The following is a 25392-nucleotide window of genomic DNA, read 5'->3' as shown; positions in this document are numbered from 1 at the left end:
CTGGCCAACATGGTAAAACCCTGTATCTACTCAAAATACAAAAGTTAGTCCGGTGAGGTGGCAGATGCCTGTAATCCCAGGTAATCAGGAGGCTGAGGCAGGAGAATTGCTTGAATCAAAGAGGCATACATTGCGGTGAGCCAAGATGGTGCCAGTGCACTCCAGTCTGAGCAATGGAGTGAGTCTCTGACTCAATAAATAAATAAGAATAAAAATAAAAATAAAAAAATCACAAAAAGACAACCTAATGTCACACCTCAAGGAACTACAGAAACAAGAACAAACTGAACCCAAAGCTAGCAAAAGAAAAAAAAAAAAAACAAAAACAAAGATAAAAGCAGGACTAAATAAAATGGAAACAAAAAAATAAAAAAGATCAGTGAAACGAAAGATGGTTCTTTGAAAAGATAAACAAATTTGATAGAACATCAACTGGATTAAACAAGAAAGGAAGACAGAAGATTCAAATTAGCTCTATTAGAAGTGAAACTGGAGACATTACAATCAATACCACAGAAATACAAAAGATCATGCAAGGCTACTATAAGCACCTCAATGCACACAAACTAGAAAACCTAGAGAAAATGGACAAATTCCAGAAAAAATACAACCATCCTAGATTAAATCAGGATAAAATACAAACCCTGAACACATTAATAACAAGCAGCAAGATAGAATCAGTAATTTAAAAAATTAGCAACAAAAAAAGACCAGGGCCAGATAAATTCACAGCTGAATTCTACCAGATATTCAAATAAGGATTGGTATAAACCCTACTGAAACAATTTCAAAAGATTAAGAAAGAAGAATTTCTCCTTAAATCATTCTGTGAAGCCAGTGTCACCCTTACACCAAAATCAGGAAATTATATAATGAAAAAAGAAAACTACATACCAGTATCCCTGATGAATATAGATGTAAAAATCCTCAACAAAATACTAGCTAACTGGAAGCAACAGAAGATCAAAAAGATAATACACCATGATTATGTAGGTTTTATCCCAGAAATGCAGTGATGATTTAACACACCAAGTCAGTAAATGTGATACATCACATTAACTGAATTAAAAATAAATATCATATAATTTATCTCAATAGATGCAGAAAGAGCATTTGATAAAATTCACCATTCCTTTATGATAAAAACCCTAGACAAACTATGTGTAGAAGGGACTTGCCTCAAAATAATAAAATTCATATATCACAAACCAATAGCCAACATTGTATTGAATGGGGAAAATTCAAAACTTTCCCCCTAACAAGAGAAAGACAACAAGGATGCCCACAATCACCAATCCTATTCAACATATTTCTGAAAGTCCTAGCCAGAGCAATTAGGCCAGAGAAAGAAATAAAGAACAACCAGGTTGGAAAAGAGGAAGTCAAACTATCACTCTTCACTGATGATATGATTGTATACCTAGGAAAACTCTAAAGACTCCTCCAAAAAACCCCCAGACTTGATAAAACAATTCAGTCAAGTCTCAGGTTACAAAATCAATGTATGCAAACCGGTAGCAGTGCTATACATCAACAAGGACTAAGCTGAGAGTCAAAGCAAGAAATTAATCACTTTTACAACAGCTGCAAATATATATATATATACACACACATATACATAGTGTGTGTATATATATATATACACATATATACACACAGATATATATATATATAATCTAAGAATATACTTAACCAAGGAAGTAAAGATCTCTACAAGGATAACTATAAAACACTTCTGAAAGAAATCATAGATGACACATATACATTCCATGCTCATGGATTAGAAGAATCAGTATTCTAAAAATAACCTTACTGCCCAAAGCAATCTGCAGATTCAGTGCAGTTCCCAAGAAAATGCCAGCATCATTTTTCACAGAATTAGAAAAAGCAATCTCAAAATTCACATGGAACCAAAAAAGAGCTCAAATAGCCAAGGCGATCCTAAGCAAACAGAAGAAATCTGGAGGCATCATATTACCAGACTTCAAGTTATACTACAAGTCGGTAATTACTGAAACAGCTTGACACTGGTATAAAAGTAAGCCTATAGAAAATGGAACAGAATAGAGAACCCAGAAATAAAGTCAAATACTTAATATCAACTGATCTTCAACAAAGCATACAAACACATATATTGGTGAAAGTACACCCTATTTAATAAATGATGCTAGGAGAACTGGCTAGCCACATGTAGAAGAATAAAACCAGATCCCTATTCCTTACCCCACACAAACATCAACACAAGAAAAATTAGAGACTTAAATCTAAGACCTGACTCCATAAAAATTCTAGAAGATAACTTCAGGAAACTCTTCCAGATATTGGTCTAAGTGAAGAATTCATGACTATAACCCCTAAAGTAAATGCAACAAAAACAATAATTAAATGAGACCTAATTAAACTAAAATGCTTCTGCACAAGAAAAAAAATTCATCAGAGTAAACAGACAACCTACCAAAATGGAACAAAATATTTACAAACTATGCATCTGACAAAGGACTAGTATTCACAATCTATAAGGAACTCAAACAAATAAATAAGAAAACACCAAATAATCCCATTGAAAAGTGGGAAAATGACATGAATAGGCATTTCTCAAAAAAATATGCAAATGGAGAACAAACATGAAAAAATGCTCAAAATCACTAATCCTGAGGGAAATGCAAATTAAATCCCAATGAAATACAACGTTACTACTGCAAGAATGTCCATTATTAAAAAATCAAAAAACAATACATGTCAATGTGGATGTCATGAAAGGGGAATGCTTATATACTGGTGAGGATGTAAATTATTACAACCTCTATGGAAAACAGTGTGCAGATTCCTTTAAAAACTAAAAGGATATCTATTATTTGATCCAGCAATCCCACTATTGGGTATACACCCAAAAGAAAAGAGGTCATTATTTGAAAAACACACATGAACACATATGTTTATAGCAACACAATTCATAGTTGCAAAGATGTGGAAACAATATAAGTGCTCATAGACTAATGAATGAATAAAGAAAATGTGGTATATATACACCATGTAATACTACTCAGCCCTTAAAAGGAACAAGATAATATCTTTTTGCAGCAACTTGAATGGAGCTGGAGGCTGTTAATCTAAGTGAAGTAACTCACAAATGAAAAACCAGACACCATACATTCTCATTTATATCTGGGAGATGCAGGCATTAATACACAATGTCAGGCAGAGTTAGATAATAAACTTTAGAGACTGAAAAGGGCGAGGTTGGAAGGGGAGGGTACAACTAGTGTAAAATGTACACTAGTTGGTGGGCAAGTGCACCGAAACCTCGGAATTTACCACTATATAATTCATCCATGTAACAACAACAAAAAAAACACTTGTACCCCAGAAGCTATTGAAATTTTAAAAATCTTAAAAATAAATTAAAATTCACAGCTATTAGACTATTTTTTGTTGCCTTCAATACAGTTACATGATCCAGGTCAGCCTCTGGTAATCACTGCTTTCTATCTCAATGTATGGATTTGGGATAACCGTTCAGCCTTCCATTCCATGTGTCCTCCAGTGTAAAGTTAGAGAAGCTCCAAAGTCCTGCTCAACAAAGCATCTGAGTAAAAAAGGTAGAGCTTATTAGCCTTGGGCATTCTCTTCCACAGGTAATTCCCTCAATATCCCTGCAGTACTGGATCATAATCTCCCCCTAAATCAGTTTCTCATTCAGGGGCTGAGGAAGTCATGGATTAAAAAAATGTTTGGCAAACCACAGAGCAATATGGTTTACTGGTAGCTGGTTTTCATTTTCAGGTTCATCTTCTTCCCCTCTTTCTGACCTTCTGGGGTTTACAATAACTGAGATTTGTAAGGACGCAAAGGCAGGCAGTCTTCCCCTGTGCTCACTACTATAAAGAGTGAGTATCACAACTAGGTAAATGTGAACACACAGGACAAAATATCAAGAATATTGAGGAAAATAAATCCCTTCAAAAGAGAGAGACAGAGAGAAAATAACTGGTATGCAGACATCATAGAAGTAGATGTTTTAGAAGACAACAGGAATTTAAAGTAAATATAATAAATACATAAAATATATAAGGAAAAATATTAGCAAAATGAAATAAACTCAAAATAAGATTTAAAATGTACAAGTGTAAAACATGAAGTACAAAATATGTAATAGTTTAAAATAATATATGGATAAAAACAAGAAAGTATGAGTTAGAAAATGAAACAGAATTTTACTTTAAAAATTTGGAAATACATACATATACATGAAAGTGTAAAGTATATAAAGATTTTAATTAAAATTAACAATAAATTAATAATGAATTCCTTAAAAAGAAACAAATTAATTAAAGAAGATAAATATTTAAAGAAATAATAATTGCTAATTTCCCAATATTGAACAAAAATGTAAAAACCTCAGGATGAGATTGCCCATTGAAAACCCAGTGAAAGACGTAAGTAAGAACACATACATATATGGAGAAAGTTTAGTAAAACATAAGAATATCAATGGCAATAAAAAAATGTTGAAATCTTTGAGGAAAGAAAGCATTTTACTTTTTAACAGCAAGTGTGGATATACAAAATATTAATAATACTTTTACAGTGTTGAAGTAAGAGAACATGAAATCCATAATTTTGTATTTAGCCAAATAGTCATTCAACTATAAGAAAACATATTATTCAAGCATATAAGGTCTCAAAAGTTTGGCAGGAAAAGATTCACACTGAAATCCACTTTGGAAGAAATACTTAAATGAAACAAGAATCAAATACAGATGATATTGTGTGAGATTTGTAAAACAAGGTGAATAAAATACTTGGTAATTTTGTTATTGTCTTTAAAAAAATAAGACCAAAAATAGAAAAGAAGGGAAAATAGGTATAGTATCCAAAATTTAAAATTTTAGATTGAAAATCCAGATAGTATTAGAGAGTATAGCGGTTAAGAAGGCATACCAAAGAACTTGAGAACTTATGTTTTAGTCTGTTTGGGACTTCTACTGAAAACAGCAAAATATGGCATATAACGAAACTGGGAATGTTATAAACAGCAGCAATTTACTTGTCACATTTTTAGAGGCTGAAAAGTCTGTGATCATGGCACCACCAGATTTGGTAGCTGGGGAGAGGGTCATCTGCTCACTGTAATCTCACATGCTGGAAGGGGAAAAAGAGCTCTCTGGGGCCTCTTTTATAATGACACTAAGCCGATTAATGAGGGGTCTTCTTTCATGACCTAATCAATTGCCAATATCCCTACATTTGAATGGTGGGAGGGCACAATATTCAGACCATAGCAATATGCTACAGTTTGCCTTGTTATAAAAATAGGTATATCAATTCAAGCAGCATAAGAAAATGTTTTTTTGTTTGTTTTTTTCTGATCACCTTTTATTTTTTATTTTTTTTTTCTTTTTATTATTATTGTTATACTTTAGGTTTTATGGTACATGTGCGCAATGTGCAGGTAAGTTACATAAGTATACATGTGCCATGCTGGTGCGCTGCACCCACTAACTCATCATCTAGCATTAGGTATATCTCCCAATGCTATCCCTCCCCCCTCCCCCCACCCCACAACAGTCCCCAAAGTGTGATGTTCCCCTTCCTGTGTCCATGTGTTCTCATTGTTAAAAGTCAACTCAGAAGGGAGTAAATTGGCATAATATTCCAAGATAGTAGAAAAAAATCTGACTATATAAAATATAATAAATGTAAATGGACAAAATTGCTAGTTTAAAGCTAGAGATTTTTCAGTTTGAATATTTTCCAAAAAATCTAAATATGTGCTCTTTATAAGAGGTAATTCTAAATTGTGAGGAAGTGTTGATGATGCTAAAGGAATAAGAAATGTAACAATTAAAAGAAAATCTTATAGCTGTATAAATAATAGCCCAGACTTATAGAAACATCATAATGGATAGAGTTGTCTACATATTGATATATGTAAATCACCCTGAAAGATAAAATGATTATAAAATAATCGACTTAACAGCTGCAAAATATTAAACAAAAATCAACAGAATTATTGTAATTAGAGGAAATTTCAATGTATCTGTTTTCTCAATTATAATAGGTCACTAGTCAAAATATTAGCAAGGACATAGAAGACCTAAATAACACAATTAACAAGACTGACATCTTAGACACATATAAAATTCTACATCCAACAATTCAAAAGACATGCATTTTTCTCAAGTACATAAGGGAGAATTACAAAAACTGATGATATATTTAGACATAAAAAAGTCTCAACAGTACACATGGACACAAAGAAGTGAACAATAGATGCCGAGGCCTACTTAAGGGTGGAAGATACAGGGAGGGTGAGAACTGATCAAGTACCTATTGGTTACTATGCATATTACCTGAGTATTAAAGTAATCTGTCCACCAAACTCTCATGACACACAATTTACCTATGCAACAAACCTGCACATGTACCCGCTGAACCTAAAATAAAAGTTAGAAAAAAAGAATTTCAACAAATTTCAAAAAGTAGGTGTCATACAGACAATATCTGCCACAATGCAACTATGGCAGACACTAGTAGAAAACACTTCTAAAGAAAAATCCCCATATATTTGAAGGAAAATCTTATTTTTAAATAATTTGTGTATTAATGAAGAAATTATAATAAAATTTTAAGTAAAAGTTTAGAAACAATAAGGCATGAGATGTGAATACTATTTAAAAAAATATGTTGGGACTTCTGGTTTCCAGTTCTGCAGACAAGGAAGTTGGAGGGTGCCATTTTATCCTAACAACAAGAAAAAACACTAAACTGACTGAAAAGAAACAATTCTTCCTGGATCCATAAAAGAGGTGACGACATGTAGCAAACTACTGTCTCCAAGATTGAAGAGACCAACCACATACAGGGAGTTATAAGCTGACTTCCTGGAGCAGAAACTCATAAACAGAAACAACAAAGTAAACAATGCCAAGGCAAAAAAAAAAAAAGAAATTTCTGCACTATAATTGAATTGCTGATTGCTGGAGTCTCAGTTGTGAACAAGTCTGACTAAACACTCCAGGGGGACTCAGTCGAGGACTCCACTTTTTATGAATGTTCTCCCCAAAACCCCAACCTGGATCCTATAGTAAATATTGGAGAAAAAATTCTCTCGTTCCATCAGTGTGAAGGCAAGAGCGTTCGGTTGTTAACAGGGATTATAGGACTTGCCTTCAGGAGAAATTAGTTAATTGGAATCTCATAAGCTCTGGTGTTGTCTGAGCCTAAGTGACCTGAGGTAAAGGAAATATCCAACTTCAGCCAGTCCTAGGCTTCCATATGAGAGAGAAAAATACTCAGTTCCAGCCCACTATAGCCATTCTGTTCTGCCTAGGAAGGAAAAATTAAAACAAACTAACAAAAAAACCCACGAGAAGCACTTGTGAAATTTACAGTCCAAAGGTACAGGTTTATTCAAATATTGATACCAAAGCACAGAATTATAGGATGCCTCCTCTCCTGACCATGCCTTACCAAGACATTATTAAAGGCCTATGCATATTAGGTTTTTAAAACCCAATACATTCTGGCTCGCTATCAAGAGAATATTACAAGTCACCTGAAAGGCAAATAACACAATTAGAAGAGAGAGAGCAAGAATCAGGACCAAACTCAGGCATGGCAGAGAGGTTGGAATTATCAGACTGGGATTTTAAGACAACTGTGAGCAATATGCTAAGGGCTGTAACAGTAAAAAAAAAAAAAAAAAAAAAAAAAGAAAAAAAAGAAAAAAGACAGTATGTAAGAACAGTTAAGCAATTTAAGCAGAGATAAGATAAAATTTCTAAAAAAAGAACTGGAAACAAATGCTAGAGACCTAAACATTGTGGCAGAAATGAAGAATTCCTTTGATAAGCATACTAGTATACTTGACATGCCTCACAAAAGAATATATGAACTTCAGGATATATCAATTAAACTCTTCAAAACTAAAAAGCAAAAAGAATAAAGACAGAAAATAATCCAAGCAAAATATCCAAAAGCTGAGGGATAACTATTAAAGGAGCAACGTACATATAATGGGCACACTCAGTAAAGAAAAAAGAAAACAGGAAACAGAAGAAATAATTGATTCAATAATAACTGATTATTTCCCCAAATTTATGTCAGACATAATAAACTACAGATCATGGAAGTTCATAGAAAAACAAGCAGGATAAATGTCCAAACATAATCTGCCTATTAATATCATTTTCAAACTACAGAAAATAAGCAGACAAAGGAAAAAAATCCAAATAAAGCTAGAGGGGAAGCAATGCCTGCCTATATAAGAACAAATATAAGAAACTGCATCTGACTTCTCAGGAGCCATGGCCACACAAAAAGTGGAATAAAATATGTAAAGCATCGATAGAAAAGAAAAAATTACAAACCCTGTGTAATTATCCTCTAACATGAAGGAGAAATAAGGATTTCTCAGGCAACAAAAATTAAAGAAGTTTTTTGTCAGTTTATTTGCCTGGCAAGATGTTGAAAGATTTTTTTTAGAGAAAGAAAATACTATAGATCAAAAACTCAGAACTTCATAAATAAAGGGAGATATGGCAGAAAAATAAGTTAAGGTAAAATAAAAAGTATTATTCTTATATGTAATTGATCTAAGGAATAGTTATTTAAAATAATAATTCTACAATGTGTTTGATTATGCATGCTTACACATACATTTAAAAAATGTAACAATGATACAATAAATGGGAGAGAAGAATAGAAGAATAGAACCCTTTTTTTGTTTGTTTTTTTGAGACAGAATCTGTTACCCAGGCTGGAGTTTTGTGGCATGATCTTGGCTCACTGAAAACTCTGCCTTCTGGGTTCTAGCAATTCTTATGCCTCAACTTCCTGAGTAGCTGAGATTACAGGCCTGTACCTCCATACCTGGCTAATTTTTGTATTTTTAGTGGACCACGCTGGTCTCAAACTCCTGGCCTCAAGTAATCCACCCATCTCAGCCTCATAACGTGCTGAGATTAAAGGTGTGAGGTACCACATCTGGTTAATAATTTGTTTTTATAAGCTACTCACACTATCCATGAAGCAGTATGGTGTTATGTGAAAGTAGACTTGAATTAGTTGTAAATGTATATTGCAAACATCAGGGCAACTACTATACAAGTCAAAGAAATGTAATGAATATGCCAAGAAAGGAGAAAATATAGTATCATATAAAATGCTCCTTTAAAACCACAAAAAGCACAAAAAGAGTTGAAGACAAATACAGAAACAAAGATCAAGAACAGATAAAAATACAGTAAGAAATATGGCGGCTATTAATTCAACTACAGTCAAGCACCACATAATGACATTTTAGTCATCAATGGACTGCATATATGATAGTGGTCCCATTAGTTTATAACACTATATTTTACTATACCTTTTCTATGTTTAGATACAAAAATACATACCATTGTGTTACAATTCCTGCAGTATTTAGTACAGTAACGTGCTGTACAGGTTTTTAGCCTCAAAGCAATGGGCTATGCCATATAGCCTAATTGTGTAGTAAGATATACTTACTAGGTTTATGTAAGTACACTCTATGATGTGTGAAAAATTGAAAAATAAAGACTAACAATGCACTTCTCGGAATGCATTTCTGTCATTAAATGTTACATGACTATGTATTAGAAATGAATGTTAACATCAATGATCTGAATGCAGCAATTTAAAGATTGAGAGCATCACAGAAGATCAAATAACAAGAGCCTACTATATGTTGTGTACATGACACTCACTTTGAATATAAAAACACATATAGATTAAAAGTACATAGATGGAGAAGAATATTCCATGCTAACAATAGTCACAGGAAATCAGAAGCAGCAAAATTAATTTCAGATATAGCAAACCTCAAAGCAAGAAAAGTTATAAGAAGTTAAAAAAAGGGGGTGGGAGGTATTACATTATGATAAGATCAGTTCTCAAAAAATATACAATACTCCTTAACATATATGCATCTAACAATAGATCATCAAACTCTAGGAAGTAGAACTGCAAGGAGAAATGGATGAATACACTATCATGGTTGGAGACATCAACACTCCTCTAAGAGAAATGGGCAGATCCAGCAGGCAGAAACAGATAGAACATAGTTGACTTTAACAACACCTTTAATCAACTGGATATAATACACATCTGTATATTACTTCAGTAACAGCAGTAGAATAGATATTCTTCTTAAGCTTACATGGAAGGTTCACCAAAAGAGACCACACTCTAAGCCATAAAATACATCTTATTAAAAAAAAAAAAGATGTGATAACATTTGTTCTCAGACCACAATGGAATTAAACTAGAATCAGTAACAGAAGGATAACTGGAAAATCCACAAATATGTGGAGATTAAAAAACACATTTTTAAATAACACATAGGTCAAAGGAAATCTCAAGAGACATTTTTAAATATTCTGACTAAATAAAAATAAAAACACAATTCATCAAAATGTGTGAGAGGTTGCTAAAGCAATGCTTAGAGGGAAGTTTACCGCACTGAATGCATATATGAGAAAAGAGGAAAGATCTGAAATCACTATCTAAGTTTCTATCTTAGGAAACTTGAAAAAGAAGACCAAATGAAATTCAAAGCAAGAAGTAAAGAAATAATAAAAATTAGAACACAAATCAATGACATCAAAAACCGGAATTCAAGGGGTGGGTGTGGTGGCTCACGCCTATAATCCCAGCACTTTGGGAGGCCGAAGCCGGTGGATTACGAGGTCAGGAGATTGAGACCATCCTGGCTAACACAGTGAAACCCCGTCTCTACTAAAAATACAAAAAATTAGCCGGGCATGGTGGCGGGCGCCTGTAGTCCCAGCGACTCGGGAGGCTGAGGCAGGAGAATGGTGTGAACCTGGGAGATGGAGCTTGCAGTGAGCCAAGATCATGCCACTGCACTCCAGCCTGGGTGACAGAGCGAGACTCTGTCTCAAAAAAAAACAAAAACAAACAAAACCAAAAACAACAACAACAACAACAAAACAGGAATTCAATAGAGAAAATATACACAACTGAAGACTGGTTCTTTACAAAGATCCATAAAATTGCTAGGCTTCTAACCAGGTTAACCAAGGAAAAAAGAGAGAAAAAACACTAATTACTATTATTAGAAATAACAGAGGGGATACTACTACAAATTCCACAGACATTAAAATGAAGGAAAGAATATTAAGAGCTGTGAGACAAAAGCCCCAGGCAATCTATAAAGGAAAACCTATCTTATTAACAGCAGATTTCTCAGCAGAAACCCTATAAGCTAGAAAGAATTAGAGTCTTATTTTAGCCTCCTCAAATAAAACGATTATCAGCCAGGAATTTTGTATCCAGTGAACCTAACCATTATATATGAGGGAAAGATACAGTCTTTTACAGACAAACAAATGCTGAGAAAATTCACCAGTGCCAGATCACCACTACCGGGTCACCACTACAATAACTGCTAAAAGGAGCTCTAAATCTTGAAACAAATTCTGGAGACACATCAAAACAGAACCTCTTCAAAGCATAAATCTCAGAGAACCTATAAAACAAAAATACAATTTAAAAAGAAAAAACAAAAACAAAAAACAAAGGTACACAGGCAATAAACAGCACAATGAATGGAATGGTACCTCACATCTCAATACTAACATTGAATGTAAATGGCCAAAATGCTCCACTTAAAAGATACAGAGCTGCAGAATGTATAAGAATTCACAGACAAAGTATCTACTGCCTTCAAGAGACTCACTTAACATAAGAACTCATATAAACTTAAAGCTAAGGGGTGGAAAAAGGCATTTCATGCAAATAGGCACCAAAAGCAAGCAGAGATAGCTATTTTTTTTCTTTTTTTTCTGAGACAAAGTCTCACTCTGTCACCCAGACTGGATCTCCTGCCTCAGCCTCCTGAGTAGCTGGGACTACAGGCGCCCGCCACCATGCCCAGCTAATTTTTTGCATTTTTAGTGGAGACAGGGTTTCACCGTGTTAGCCAGGATGGTCTCAATCTCCTGACCTCGTGATCCACCCACCTTGGCCTCCCAAAGTGCTGGGATTACAGGCGTGAGCCACAGCGCCCAGCCAGAGATAGCTATTTTTATATAAGACAGAACAAACCTTAAAGCAACAGCCATTAAGAAAGACAAACAGAGATATTATATAATGGTAAAGGGCATTGTCCAACAGCATAATGTCATAATCCTAAACATATATGCACCTAACACTGGAGCCCCCAAATCTATTAAACAACTACTAATAGACCTAAGAAATGAGATATACAGCAACACAATAATAGTGGGAGACTTCAATACTCCACTGACAGCACTAGTCAGGTCATCAGGACAGAAAGTCAACAAAGAAACAATGGATTCAAACTATAGCTTGGAACAAATGGACTTAACAGATATGAACAGAACATTTCATCCAACAACTGCAGAATAAACATTCTACTCAACAGTGCATAGAATTTTTTCCAAGATAGACCATATGATAGGCCACACAACAAGCCTCAATAAATTTAAGAAAATTGAAATTATATCAAGCACTCTCTGAGACCACAGTAGGATAAAACTGGAAATCAACTCCAAAAGGAACCCACAAAACCATGCAAATGTATAGAAATTAAATAACCTGATCCTGAATAATCATTGGGTCAAAAACGAAATAAAGATGTAAATTAAAAAGTTCTTCAAGCTGAATGACAATAGTGACACAACCTATCAAAACCTCTGGGATACATCAAAGGTGGTGCTAAGAGGAAAGTTCACAGCCCTAAACACCTACATCAAAGAAACTGAAAGAACACAAACTGACATTCTAAGGTCATACCTCAATGAACTAGAGAAACAAGAACAAACCAAACCGAAACCAGCAGAAGAAAGGAAATAACCAAGATCAGAGCAGAACTAAATGAAATTGAAACAAAAACAAAAGAGAAATGAAACAAAAACTGGTTCTTTGAAAACATAAATAAAATTGATTGACCATTAGCAAGATTAACCATGAAAAGAAGAGAGAAAATCCAAATAACCTCAATAAGAAATGAAATTGGATATATTACAACTGACACCACAGAAATACAAAAGATCATTCAAGGCTGCTATGAACATATTTATGTACATAAACTAGAAAACCCAGAAGAGAATGATAAATTCCTGAAAATGTACAACCCTCCTAGTTTAAATCAGGAATAATTAGATACCCTGAACAGAACAATAACAAGCAGTGAGTTTGAAATGGTAATTTTAAAATTACTCACAAAAAAAGTTCAGGACCAGATGGATTCACAGCAGAATTCTACCAGATATTCAAAGAAGAATTGGTACCAATTCTTTTGACACTAGTCTACAAGACAGAGAAAAGGGAAACCTCCCTAATTCATTTTATGAAGCCAGCATCATCCTAATACAAAACCAGGAAAGGACAAAAAAGAAAACTACAGACCAATATCCCTGATAAACACAGACACTAACATCCTTACCAAAATACTTACAAACCAAATCTAACAATATATCAAAAAGATAATCCACCATGATCAAGTGGGTTTCATACAGGAGATACAGGGATGGTTTACCATACACAAGTCAATAAATGTGATACACCACATAAACAGAATTTTTAAAAAATCACATGATTATCTCAATAGATGCAGAAAAAGCATTCAGTGAAATCTAGCATCCTTTAATGATTAAAACTCTCAGCAAAATCAGCATACAAGGGACATACCTTAATGTAATAAAATCCATCTATGACAAACCCACAGCAAACATAATACTGATTGGGGTAAATTTGAAAGTATTCCCTCTGAGAACTGGAACAACACAAGGATGCCAACTCTCACCATTCCTCTTCAACATAGTACTGGAAGTCCTAGCCACAGCAATCAGACAAGACACAAGAGAAAGAAATAAAGAGCTTCCAAATTGGTAAAGAGGATGTCAAACTGTCACTGTTTGCTAACAATACAATTGTTTACCTCAAAAACTTTAAAGACTCCTCCAGAAAGCTCCTAGAACTGATGAAATAATTCAGCAAAGTTTCCAAATACAAGATTAATGTAGACAAATCAGCTCTTCTACACACCAAAGGTGACCAAGCTGAAAATCAAATCAACAACTCAACCCCTTTTACAATAGATGCAAAAAAAATACTTAGATATGTACCTAACCCAGGAGGTGAAAGACACCTACAAGAAAAACTACAAAACACTGCTGAAAGAAATTGTAGATGACAAAAACAAATGTAAACACATCCCATGCTCATGGATGGGTAGAATCAATATTGAAAAATGACCATACTTTCAAAAGCAATCTACAAATCCAATGCAACCCCATCAAAATACCACCATCATTCTTCAAAGAATTAGAAAAAAACAATTTTAAAATTGATATGGAACCAAAAAAGAACCTGCATAGCAAAAGCAAGACTAAGTAAAAAGAACAAATTTGGCATCATCACACTACCTGATTTCAAACTACACTATAAGGCCATAGTCACCAAAACAGCATGGTACTGGTATAAAAATAGGCTCACAGATCAATGGAACAGAATAGAGAAACCAGAAATAAATCCAAATACTTACAGCCTACCTGTCTTTGACAATGCAAACAAAAACACAAGTGGGGAAGGGACACCCTTCTCAAAAAATGGTGCTGAGATAATTGGTTTGCCATATGTAGGAGAACAAAACTGGAGCCTCATCTCTCACCTTATAAAAAATCAACACAAGATAACATTGGAAAAACGCTTCTAGGCATTGGTTTAGGCAGTGATTTTATGACCAAGAACCCCAAAGCAAATGCAATAAAAACAAAGATAAATAGCTGGGACTTTATTAATCTAAAGAGCACTTACATGGCAAAAGGAACAGTCAGCAGAGTAAACAGATAACCCACAGAGTGGGAGAAAATCTTCACAATCTATATATCTGTCAAATGACTAATATCCAGAATCTACAGTGAACTCAAACAAATCAGCAAGAAAAAAAAATCCCATCAAAAAGTGGGCTAAGGAAATGAATAGAAAATTCTCAAATGAAGATATACAAATGGCTGACAAACATGAAAAAATGCTCAACGTCATTAATGATCAGGGAACTGCAAATCAAAACCACAATGTGATACCACCTTACTCCTGCAAGAATGGCCATAATCAAAAAATCAAAACACAGTTGGCATACATGCAGTGATCAGGGGACACTTCTATACTGCTGGTGGGAATGTAAACTAGTACAACCACTATGGAAAACAGTGTGGAGATTTCTCAAAGAACTAAAAGTAGAACTACCATTTGATCCATCAACCCCACTACTAGGTATCTCTCCAGAAAAAAAATTTAATAGCAGCACAATTTACAATTGCAAAATCATGGAACCAACACAAATACCCATCAACCAATGAGTGTATAAAGAAACTGTGGTATATATATGTAAGATGGAATAGTACTCAGCCACAAAAAGGAATAAATTAAGGGCATTCTCAGTGACCTGGATTAGTTTGAAGACTATTGTTCTATGTGAAATAACTCAGAAATGGAAATGTATATTCTCACTGATATGTGGGAGCTAAGCTATGAAGATGCAAAGGCATAAGAACAATACAATGGACTTTGGGAACTTAGGGGGAAGAATGGGAGGGAAGCAAGGGATAAAAGACTACAAATAGGGTGCAGTGTATACTGCTCAGTGATGGGTGCACCAAAATTTCATAAATCACTACCAAAGAACTAACTCATGTAACCAAACACCACCTGTATGCCAATAACCTATGGAACAATAAAAATAAAAATTGTAGAAACAGACAAGTATGCATGCACAAAGGGGCACACACACACACACACACACACACACACACACACACAGAGTTATATAAATGAGCCAAAGATTAAAAAACAAAATAAACTCAATATTAGGCATATAGGAGAATATCTTCAAACTGATAAAATATGTTTCAAAAATAAGCATACTAAAATCTGGAACTAAGCAAATGTAATGACCATCACATGCATTCAACACACGCATGTTTTATGAAACATGAATTTTACAAAACATTTTACAAAACATAACATTTTACAAAAACTTAATATTTATAAGGATTTAAATGTATTAATTATGACTATAATTTTCAAATTATATATCTACCATCTTATGTTGTCAAACTCTTAAAGGACTACAAATTATTAGAAATTGGAGAGTTCAGCAAGGTTACTGGATATATGATATACATTTCATGATATGTCTTCTTTTTTTTTTTTTTGGAGATGGAGTCTCACTCTGTTACCCAGGCTGAAGTGCAATGGTGTAATCTCAGCTCACTGCAACCTCTGCCTCGCAGGTTCAAGTGATTCTCCTGCCTCAGACTCCCGAGTAGTAGGGATTATAGCATTCACCACCGTGTCTGGCTAATTTTGTATTTTTAGTGGAGACACAGTTTCACCATGTTGTTCAGGCTGGTCTCAAACTCCTGACCTAATGAGCCACTTGCCTTGGCCTCCCAAAGTGCTGGGATTACAGGTGTGAGCCCCTGTGCCCATTCTACATTTAATTATAATTCTATATGCCACTAAAAAACACCAGACAACATGATTTAAAAAGAATATATTGGGGCACATTCCAAGATGGCCGAATAGGAAGAGCTCTGGTCTGCAGCTCCCAGTGTGATCAATGCAGAAGATGGATGATTTCTGCATTTCTAACTGAGGTATCTGGTTCATCTCATTGGGACTGGTTGGACAGTGGGTGCAGCCCATGGAGGGCCAGCTGAAGCAGGGCAGGGCATCACCTCACCCAGGAAGCACAAGAGGTCAGGAGATTTCCCTTTCCTGGCCAAGGGAAGCTGTGACAGACTGTACCTGGAAAAACAGGACACTCCCACCCAAATACTACACTTTTCCCAAGGTCTTAGCAAACAGCAGACAAAGAGACTCTCTCCCATGCCTGGCTCAGCAGGTCCCATAACCATGTAGCCTTGCTCATTGCTAGTGCAGCAGTCTGAGATCGAACTGCAAGGCAGAAGCCTGGCTGGGGGAGGGGCATCCACCATTGCTGAGGCTTGAGTAGGTAAACAAAGTGGCCAGGAGGTTCAAACTGGCTGGAGCCCACCATAGTTCAACAAGGCCTACTGCCTCTAGACTCTACCTCTGTGGGCAGGGCATAGCTGAACAAAAGGCATCAGACAACTTCTGCAGACTTAAATGTCCCTGTCTGACAGCTCTGAAGAGAGCAATGGTTCTCCCAGCACAGCATTTGAGCTCTGAGAATGGACAGACTGCCTCCTCAAGTGGGTCCCTGAACCCTGTGTAGCCTAACTGGGAGACACCTCCCAGGAGGGGCTGACAGACACCTCATGTAGGTGGCTGACTCTCTGGGAAGAAGTTTCCAGAGGAAGGATCAGGCAGCAATATTTGCTGTTCTGCAGCCTCCACTGGTGATACCCAGGAAAAAAGGGTCTGGACTCCAACAGACCTGTAGCTGAGGGACCTGACTGTTAGAAGGAAAACTAGTGAACAGGAGAATATCATCAACCTCAACAAAAAGTTCATCTACACCCAAAACCCTATTTGTAGGTCACCAAATCAAAGACCAAAAGTAGATAAAACCACAAAGATGGGGAGAAAACAGAGCAGAAAAGCTGGAAATTCTAAATATCAGAGAGTCTCTTCTCCTCCAAAGGATTGCAGCTCCTTGCCAGCAGTGGAACAAAGCTGGATGGAGAGTGACTTTGACAAGTTGACAGAAGTGGGCTTCAGAAGTTCATTCATAACAAACTTCTCCAAGCTAAAGGAGCATGTTTGAACACATCACAAAGAATATAAAACCTTGAAAAAAAGATTAGACAAATGGTTAACTAGAATAAACAGTGCAGCAAAGACCTTAAATGACCTGATGGAGCTGAAATCCATGGCACAAGAATTTTGTGATGCATGCACAAGCTTCAATAGCTGATTCAATCAAGTGGAAGAAAGGGTATCAGTGATTGAAGATCAAATTAATAAAATAAAGTGAGAAGACAGGTTAGAGAAAAAAGAGTAAAAAGAAAGGAACAAAGCCTCCAAGAAATATGGGACTATGTGAAAAGGCCAAATCTACATTTGATTAGTGTACCTGAAAGTGATGAGGAGAATGGAACCAAATTAGAAAACACTCTTCAGGATACTATCCAGGAGAATTTCCCCAACCTACCAATGCAGGCCAACATTCAAATTCAGGAAATACAGAGAACACCAAAAAGATACTCCTCGAGAAGAGCAACCCCAAGACACATAATTGTCAGATTCACCAAGGTTGAAATGAAGGAAAAAATGTTAAGGGCATCCAGAGAGAAAGGTCGAGTTACCTACAAAAGGAAGCCCATCAGACTAACAGGAGATCGCTCTGCAGAAACCCTACAAGCTAGAAGAGAGTGGGGGCTAATATTCAACATTCTTAAAGTAAAGAATTTTCAATCCAGAATTTCATATCCAGTCAAACTAAGCTTCATAAGTGAAGGAGAAATAAAACCCTTTACAGGCAAGCAAATGCTGAGAGATTTTTGTCACCACCAGGCCTGCCCTAAAAGAGCTCCTGAAGGAAGCACTAAACATGGAAAGAAACAATCACTACCAGCCACTGAAAAAACATGCAAAATTTTAAAGACCATCAATGCTATGAAGAAATTGCATCAATTAACAGGTAAAATAAACAGCTAACATTATAACGACAGGATCAAATTTGCACATAATTATATTAACCCTAAATGTAAATGGGCTAAATGCCCCAATTAAAAGACAGAGGCTGGCAAATTGGATAAAGAGTCAAGACCCATCAGTGTGCTGTATTCAGGAGACCCATCTCATGTGCAAAGACACACATAAGCCCAAAATAAAGGGATGGAAGAAGATCTACCAAGCAAATGGAAAGCCAAAAAAAAAAAAAAAAAAAGCAGGGGTTGCAATCCTAGTCTCTGATAAAACAGACTTTAAACCAACAAAGATCAAAAGAGACAAAGAAGGCCATTACATAATGGTAACAGGATCAATTCAACAAGAAGAGCTAACTATCCTAAATATATATGCACCCAATACAGAAGCACCCAGATTCATAAAGCAAGTCCTTAGAGACCTACAAAGAGACTTAGACTCCTACATTTTAATAATGGGAGAATTTAACACCCCACTGTCAATATTAGACAGATGGATGAGACAGAAAATTAACAAGGACATCCAGGACTTGAACTCAGCTCTGCACCAAGCAGACCTAATAGATGTCTACAGAACTCTCCACCCCAAATCAACAGACTATACATTCTTCTCAGCACCACATTGCACTTATTCTAAAATTGACCACATAATTGGAAGTAAAGCACTGCTCAGCAAATGTAAAACAACAGATACCATAACAAACTGTCTCTCAGACCACAGTGCAATCAAATTAGAACTCGGGATTAAGAAACTCACTCAAAACCACACACAACTACATGGAAACTGAACAACCGGCTCCTGAATGACTACTGGGTAAATAATAAAATGAAGGCAGAAATAAAGATGTTCTTTGAAACCAATGAGAACAAAGACACAATGTATCAGAATTTCTGGGACACAGCTAGAGCAGTTCGTATAGGGAAATTTATAGCACTAAATGCCCACAAGAGAAAGCAGGAAACATGTAAAAGTGACACTGTAACATCACAATTAAAAGAATTAAAGAAACACGGGCAAACAAATTCAAAAGCTAGCAGAAGGCAAGAAATAACTAAGATTGGAGCAGAACTGAAAGAGATAGAGACAAAAAAACTCTTCAAAAAAATCAATGAATCCAGGAGCTGGTTTTTTTCTTTAAAGATCAACAAAATTGGTAGACTTCTAGCAAGACTAATAAACAGGAAAAGGGAAAAGAATCAAATAGATGCAATAAAAAATGATAAAGGGGATATCACCACCGATCCCACAGAAATACAAACTACCATTAGAGCATACTATAAACACCTCTATGTGAATAAACTAGAAAATCTAGACAAAGTGGATAAATTCCTGGACACATACACCCTCCCAAGACTAATCCAGGAAGAAGTTGAATCTCTGAATAGACCAATAATGCTCTGAAATTGAGGCAATAATTAATAGCCTACCAACCAAAAAAAGTCCAGGAACAGACAGATTCACAGCTCAATTCTACCAGAGGTACAAAGAGGAACTGGTACCATTCCTTCTCAAACTATTCCAATTAACAGAATAAGAGGGACTCCTCCCTAACTCATTTTATGAGGCCAACATCAGCCTCATACCAAATCCAGGCAGAGACACAACAAAAACAGAATTTTTGACCAATATCCCTGATGAACATCAATATGAAAATCCTCAATAAAATACTGGCAAACTGAATCCAGCAGCTTATCCACCATGATCAAGTCAGCTTCATCCCTGGGATGCAAGGCTGGTTCAACATATGCAAAACAGTAAACGTAATCCATCACATAAACAGAACCAAAGACAAAAACCACATGATTATCTCAATAGATGCAGAGAAGGCCTTTGACAAAATTCAACAGCCATTCATGCTAAAAACTCTCAATAAGCTAGGTATTGATGGAACGTATCTTAAAATAATAAGAGCTATTTATGACAAACCCACAGCCAATATCATACTGAATGGGCAAAAACTGGAAGCATTCCCTTTGAAAGCAAGCAGAAGACAAGGATGCCCTCTCTCATCACTCCTATTTAACATAGTGTTGGAAGTTCTGGCTAGGGCAATCAGGCAAGAGAAAGAAATAAAGGGTATTCAGTTAGGAAATGAGGAAGTCAAATTGTCCCTTTTTGCAGATGACATGATTGTATATCTAGAAAACCCCATCGTCTCAGCCCAAAATCTCTTTAAACTGATAAGCAACTTCAGCAAAGTCTCAGGATACAAAATCAATGTGCAAAAATCACAAGCATTCCTATACACTAACAACAGACAAATAGAGAGCCAGATCATGAGTGAACTCCCATTCACAATTGCTTCAAAGAGAATAAAATACCCAGAAATCCAACTTACAAGGGATGGGAAGGACCTCTTCAAGGAGAACTACATACCACTGCTCAACGAAATAAAGGAGGACACAAACAAATGGAAGAATATTCCATGCTCATGGATAGGAAGAATCAATATTGTGAAAATGGCCATACTGCCCAAAATAATTTATAGATTCAATGCCATCCCCATCAAGCTACCAATGACTTTCTTCACAGAACTGGAAAAGCCTACTTTAAATTTCATATGGAACCGAAAAATAGCCCGCATTGCCAAGACAATCCTAAGGAAAAAGAACAAAGCTGGAGGCATCATGCTACCTGACTTCACACTATACTACAAGGCCACAGTAACCAAAACAACATGGTACTGGTAGCAAAACAGATATATAGACCAATGCAACAGAACAGAGGCCTAAGAAATAACATCACACATCTACAACCATCTGAACCTTGACAAACCTGACAAAAACAAGCAATGGGGAAAGGATTCCCTATTTAATAAATGGTGCTGGGAAAGCTAGCTAGCCATATGTAGAAAGCAGAAACAAGATCCCTTCCTTACACCTTATACAAAAATTAATTCAAGATGGATTAAAGACTTAAATGTTAAGTCCTAAAACCATAAAACTGTAAAAACCCTAGAAGAAAACCCAGGCAATACCATTCAGGACATAGTCTCCAACTAGGACTTATTTATTTTTTATTATACTTTAAGTTCTAGGGTACATGTGCACAATGTGCAGGTTTGATAAATAGGTATACATGTGTCATGTTGGTTTGCTGCACCCATCAACTCGTCATTTACATTAGGTATTTCTCCTAATGCCATCTGCCCTACCATTTGCTTCATTAGTACTTCATGACTAAAACATCAAAAGCAATGGCAACAAAAGCCAAAATAAACAAATGGGATCTAATTAAACTAAAGAGCTTCTGCATGGTAAAAGAAACTACCATCAGAGTGAACAGGTAACCTACAAAATGGGAGAAAATTTTTGCAATCTACCCATCTGACAAAGGGCTAATATGCAGAATCTAGAAGAACTCAAACGAACAACCCCATTAAAAAGTGGGCAAAGGATATGAACAGACACTTCTCAAAAGAAGACATCTATGCAGCCAACAGACACATGAAATAATGCTCGTCATCACTGGTCATCAGAGAAACGCAAATCAAAACCAAAATGAGGTGCCATCTCACACCAGGTAGAATGGTGATCATTAAAAAGTCAGGAAACAACAGGTGCTGGAGAGGATGTGGAGAAAAAGGAACACTTTTATGCTGTTGGTGGGAGTGTAAATTAGTTCAAACATTGTGGAAGACAGTGTGGTGACTCCTCAAGGATCTAGAACTAGAAATACCATTTGACCCAGCCATCCCATTACTGGGTATATACCCAAAGGATTATAAATCATGCTGCTATAAAGACACATGCATGCATACGCTTATTGTGGCACTATACAGAATAGCAAAGACTTGTAACCAACCCAAATATCCATCAATGATAGACTGGATTAAGAAAATGTGGCACATATACACCATGGAATACTATGCAGCCATAAAAAAGGATGAGTTCATGTCCTTTGCAGGGACATGGATGAAGCTGGAAACCAACATCCTCAGCAAACTATCACAAGGATAGAAAACCAAACACTGCATGTTCTCACTCATAGGTGGGAATTGAACAATGAGATCACTTGGACACAGGGCACAGAACATCACACACTGGAGCCTGTTGGGGAGTGGGGGGCCTGGGGGGGACAGCATTAGGAGAAATATCTAATGTAAATGATGAGTTGATGGGTGCAGCAAACCAACATGACACATGTATACCTATGTATCAAACCTGCACGTTGATACTTTATACTTAAAGTATAATAAAAAATAAAAATAAATAAATATAAAGAATATATTGGCCAGGTGCAGTGGCTCATGCCTGTAATCTCAGCACTTTGGGAGGCCGAGGTGGGTGTATCACAAGGTCAGGAGATCAAGACCATCCTGGCCAACATGGTGAAACCCCATCTCTACTAAAAATACAAAAAATTAGCTGGGCGTGGTGACACGTGCCTGTAATCCCAGTTACTTGCAAGGCTGAGGCAGGAGAATCACTTGAACCAGGGAGTTGGCAGATGCAGTGAGCTGAGATCACATCACTGCACTCCAGCCTGGTGACAGAGTGAGACTCTGTCTGAAAAAGAAAAGAAAAAAAAAGAATGCATTATTTACAATAGTCTTAAATAACATCAAGTATTTAGAAATAAATCTAACAAAAATATATAAATCTTTACATGGATAATTCTAAAACATTTTTAGTGACTTTTTTTTTTTTTTTTTTGAGATGGAGTCTTGCTCTGTCACCCAGGCTAGAGTGCAGTGGCACCATCTCGGCTCACTGCTCGCTCTGCCTCCTGGGTTCATGCCATTCTCCTGCCTCAGCCTCCCGAGTAGCTGGGACTACAGGTGCCCGCCACCACACCCGGCTAAGTTTTTGTATTTTTAGTAGAGACAGGGTTTCACTGTGTTAGCCAGGATGGTCTCAATCTCCTGACCTCATGATCCGCCTGCCTCGGCCTCCGAAAGTGCTGGGATTATAGGCATGAGCCACCTCTCCCGGCCGACGTTTTATAAAATCTAAATAACTGGAGAGTTACATCATATTCATGGGCAATAGACTTAATATTTAAAAAGTTTGAATTATTTCCAAATCAATCTATGAATTCAATGTGTTTAATCAAAATCTTAACAAGGTTTTCATCAAACTTAATAAGCTTATTTGAAAAGTCTATTAAAAATTTTAAAAACACCAAGAATACTGAAGTCATATCTGAAGAAAAGTAAAAAGAGATTACCTACTCTACCAAACATAATGCTTAATATGAAGCTTTAGGCAATATTAGGCAATATCTATCCTTGCCACAGGAATAAGTTAATGGCCAAATGAATAGGTAATAGAGCTCCAAACAGACTGATATATACAAACAGATTCATACCACTTTGATACAGAATAGAAGGCTCAACAGATAAATTGGAAAAATAGGGGCTAGTCAACAAACAGAGCTTAAAATAGTTATCCATACGGGGGAATGTTGGAATTAAATTTCTGCTTCATATTCCACATAAAAATTAACTTCATATAAATCAAAGATTTTAATTTCAAAAGCAACATGTGTAGATATAAATCTTTCTCACTTTGGAAGAACAAGATATTCATTAAAAAAACTTATTACTTGTGTAAATCCTCAATTATAAAATTATAGACAGGCTCAAATATGTTAAAATTAAAGACTTTTTTGTAAAAAGTTCATTAAGAAAATGAAAAACCATTTAAAAGCCTACAAGATGTTCTTCTCACATATAATAATGAATTCATATTACAATATTTTCTTCGTATAAATAACTCATATAAACAAAAAAGGACAAATAATCTAATATAAACATAGGCAAATATATGCACAGGTTTTCATAGAAGAGAAAACATATATGGATAATAAACATGTGGAATGATGTTCGAACTCACTAGATATCAAGGAATACAAAGCAAGACAAAAATGAAATATTGCTTATTTAAATTGCAAGAATCAAGAAGTCAGAAAACACAAAGTGTTGGAGAGGACATACGCTTATATTTTCACTTCTATGTTGCTGGTGATCAAGTAAATTCATGTAGCCACTTTAAAAAGAAACAGCATTATCTCCTAAAATTGAACATTTATACACTTCATGTTCTAGCAATTTTGGTTGTAAGTATTATCAAGAAAAACTCTTGGTACAAGGTAAAACAATGCATTAGTCCATTTAAAAGAAAGGAGGTTAAATAACTTATTTAACTGTGTTCTGTGTTCTGTGAGTTGTATGAGTGTGTGTTCTGTGAGTGTTCTGTGAGCTGTACAGGCTTCTGCCTCTGGGGAGATGTCAGAAAACTTACAATCATGGTGGAAGGTGAAGGGGAAGCAGGCATGTATTCCTACGGCTGGCAGAAGAGAGAATGAGAGAGGAAGGAGGTACTACACACTTAAACAGATCATAGGAGAACACTGTCAAAGAACAGCAAGGAAGAAGTCCGCCCACATGATTTAAACATCTCTCACCAGGCCCTTCCTCCAACATTGAGGATTACTTGAGATTCTGGTAGACACCAGAGAGCCAAACCATATTCCACCCTAGTCTCTTCCAAATCTCATGACATTCTCAAATTTCAAAACACAATCATGCCTTCTCAGCAGTCTCCCAAAGTTTTAACTCATTACAGCATTAACTAAAATGTCCAAATCCCAAGTTTTATCTGAGACAAGGCAAGTCCCTTCCACCTACGAGCCTGTAAAATAAAAAACAAGTTATTTACTTCCAAGATACATTGGGGGTACAGGTAAACACTCCCATTCTAAAAGGAAGAGATTGGCCAAAACAAAGGGGCTACAGGT

General features: G+C 35.9%; 1 protein-coding gene across 3 annotated transcripts in view; it reads right to left on the bottom strand.

Moving 5' to 3' along the window:
• The window catches only part of LOC129009441 (putative solute carrier organic anion transporter family member 1B7), a 113561-nt gene extending 88615 nt beyond the window's left edge, over positions 1-24946 (bottom strand). For all 3 annotated transcript variants that reach the window (XR_008492771.1, XM_054442350.1, XM_054442351.1), the window contains exon 1: positions 24897-24946. Coding sequence is in view for 2 of the 3 variants with exons in the window: in XM_054442350.1 (XP_054298325.1) it covers positions 24897-24929 (33 nt within the window). In the remaining variant the exon portion in view is untranslated. The remainder of the gene's footprint in view (positions 1-24896) is intronic.
• Between the last annotated feature and the right edge of the window lie 446 nt (positions 24947-25392).

Source organism: Pongo pygmaeus, chromosome 10, assembly GCF_028885625.2.
Source record: "Pongo pygmaeus isolate AG05252 chromosome 10, NHGRI_mPonPyg2-v2.0_pri, whole genome shotgun sequence".
NCBI lineage: Eukaryota > Metazoa > Chordata > Mammalia > Primates > Hominidae > Pongo > Pongo pygmaeus.
The sequence above is the reverse complement of the archived record's forward strand: the minus strand, read 5'-3'. Positions and strand labels throughout refer to the sequence as shown.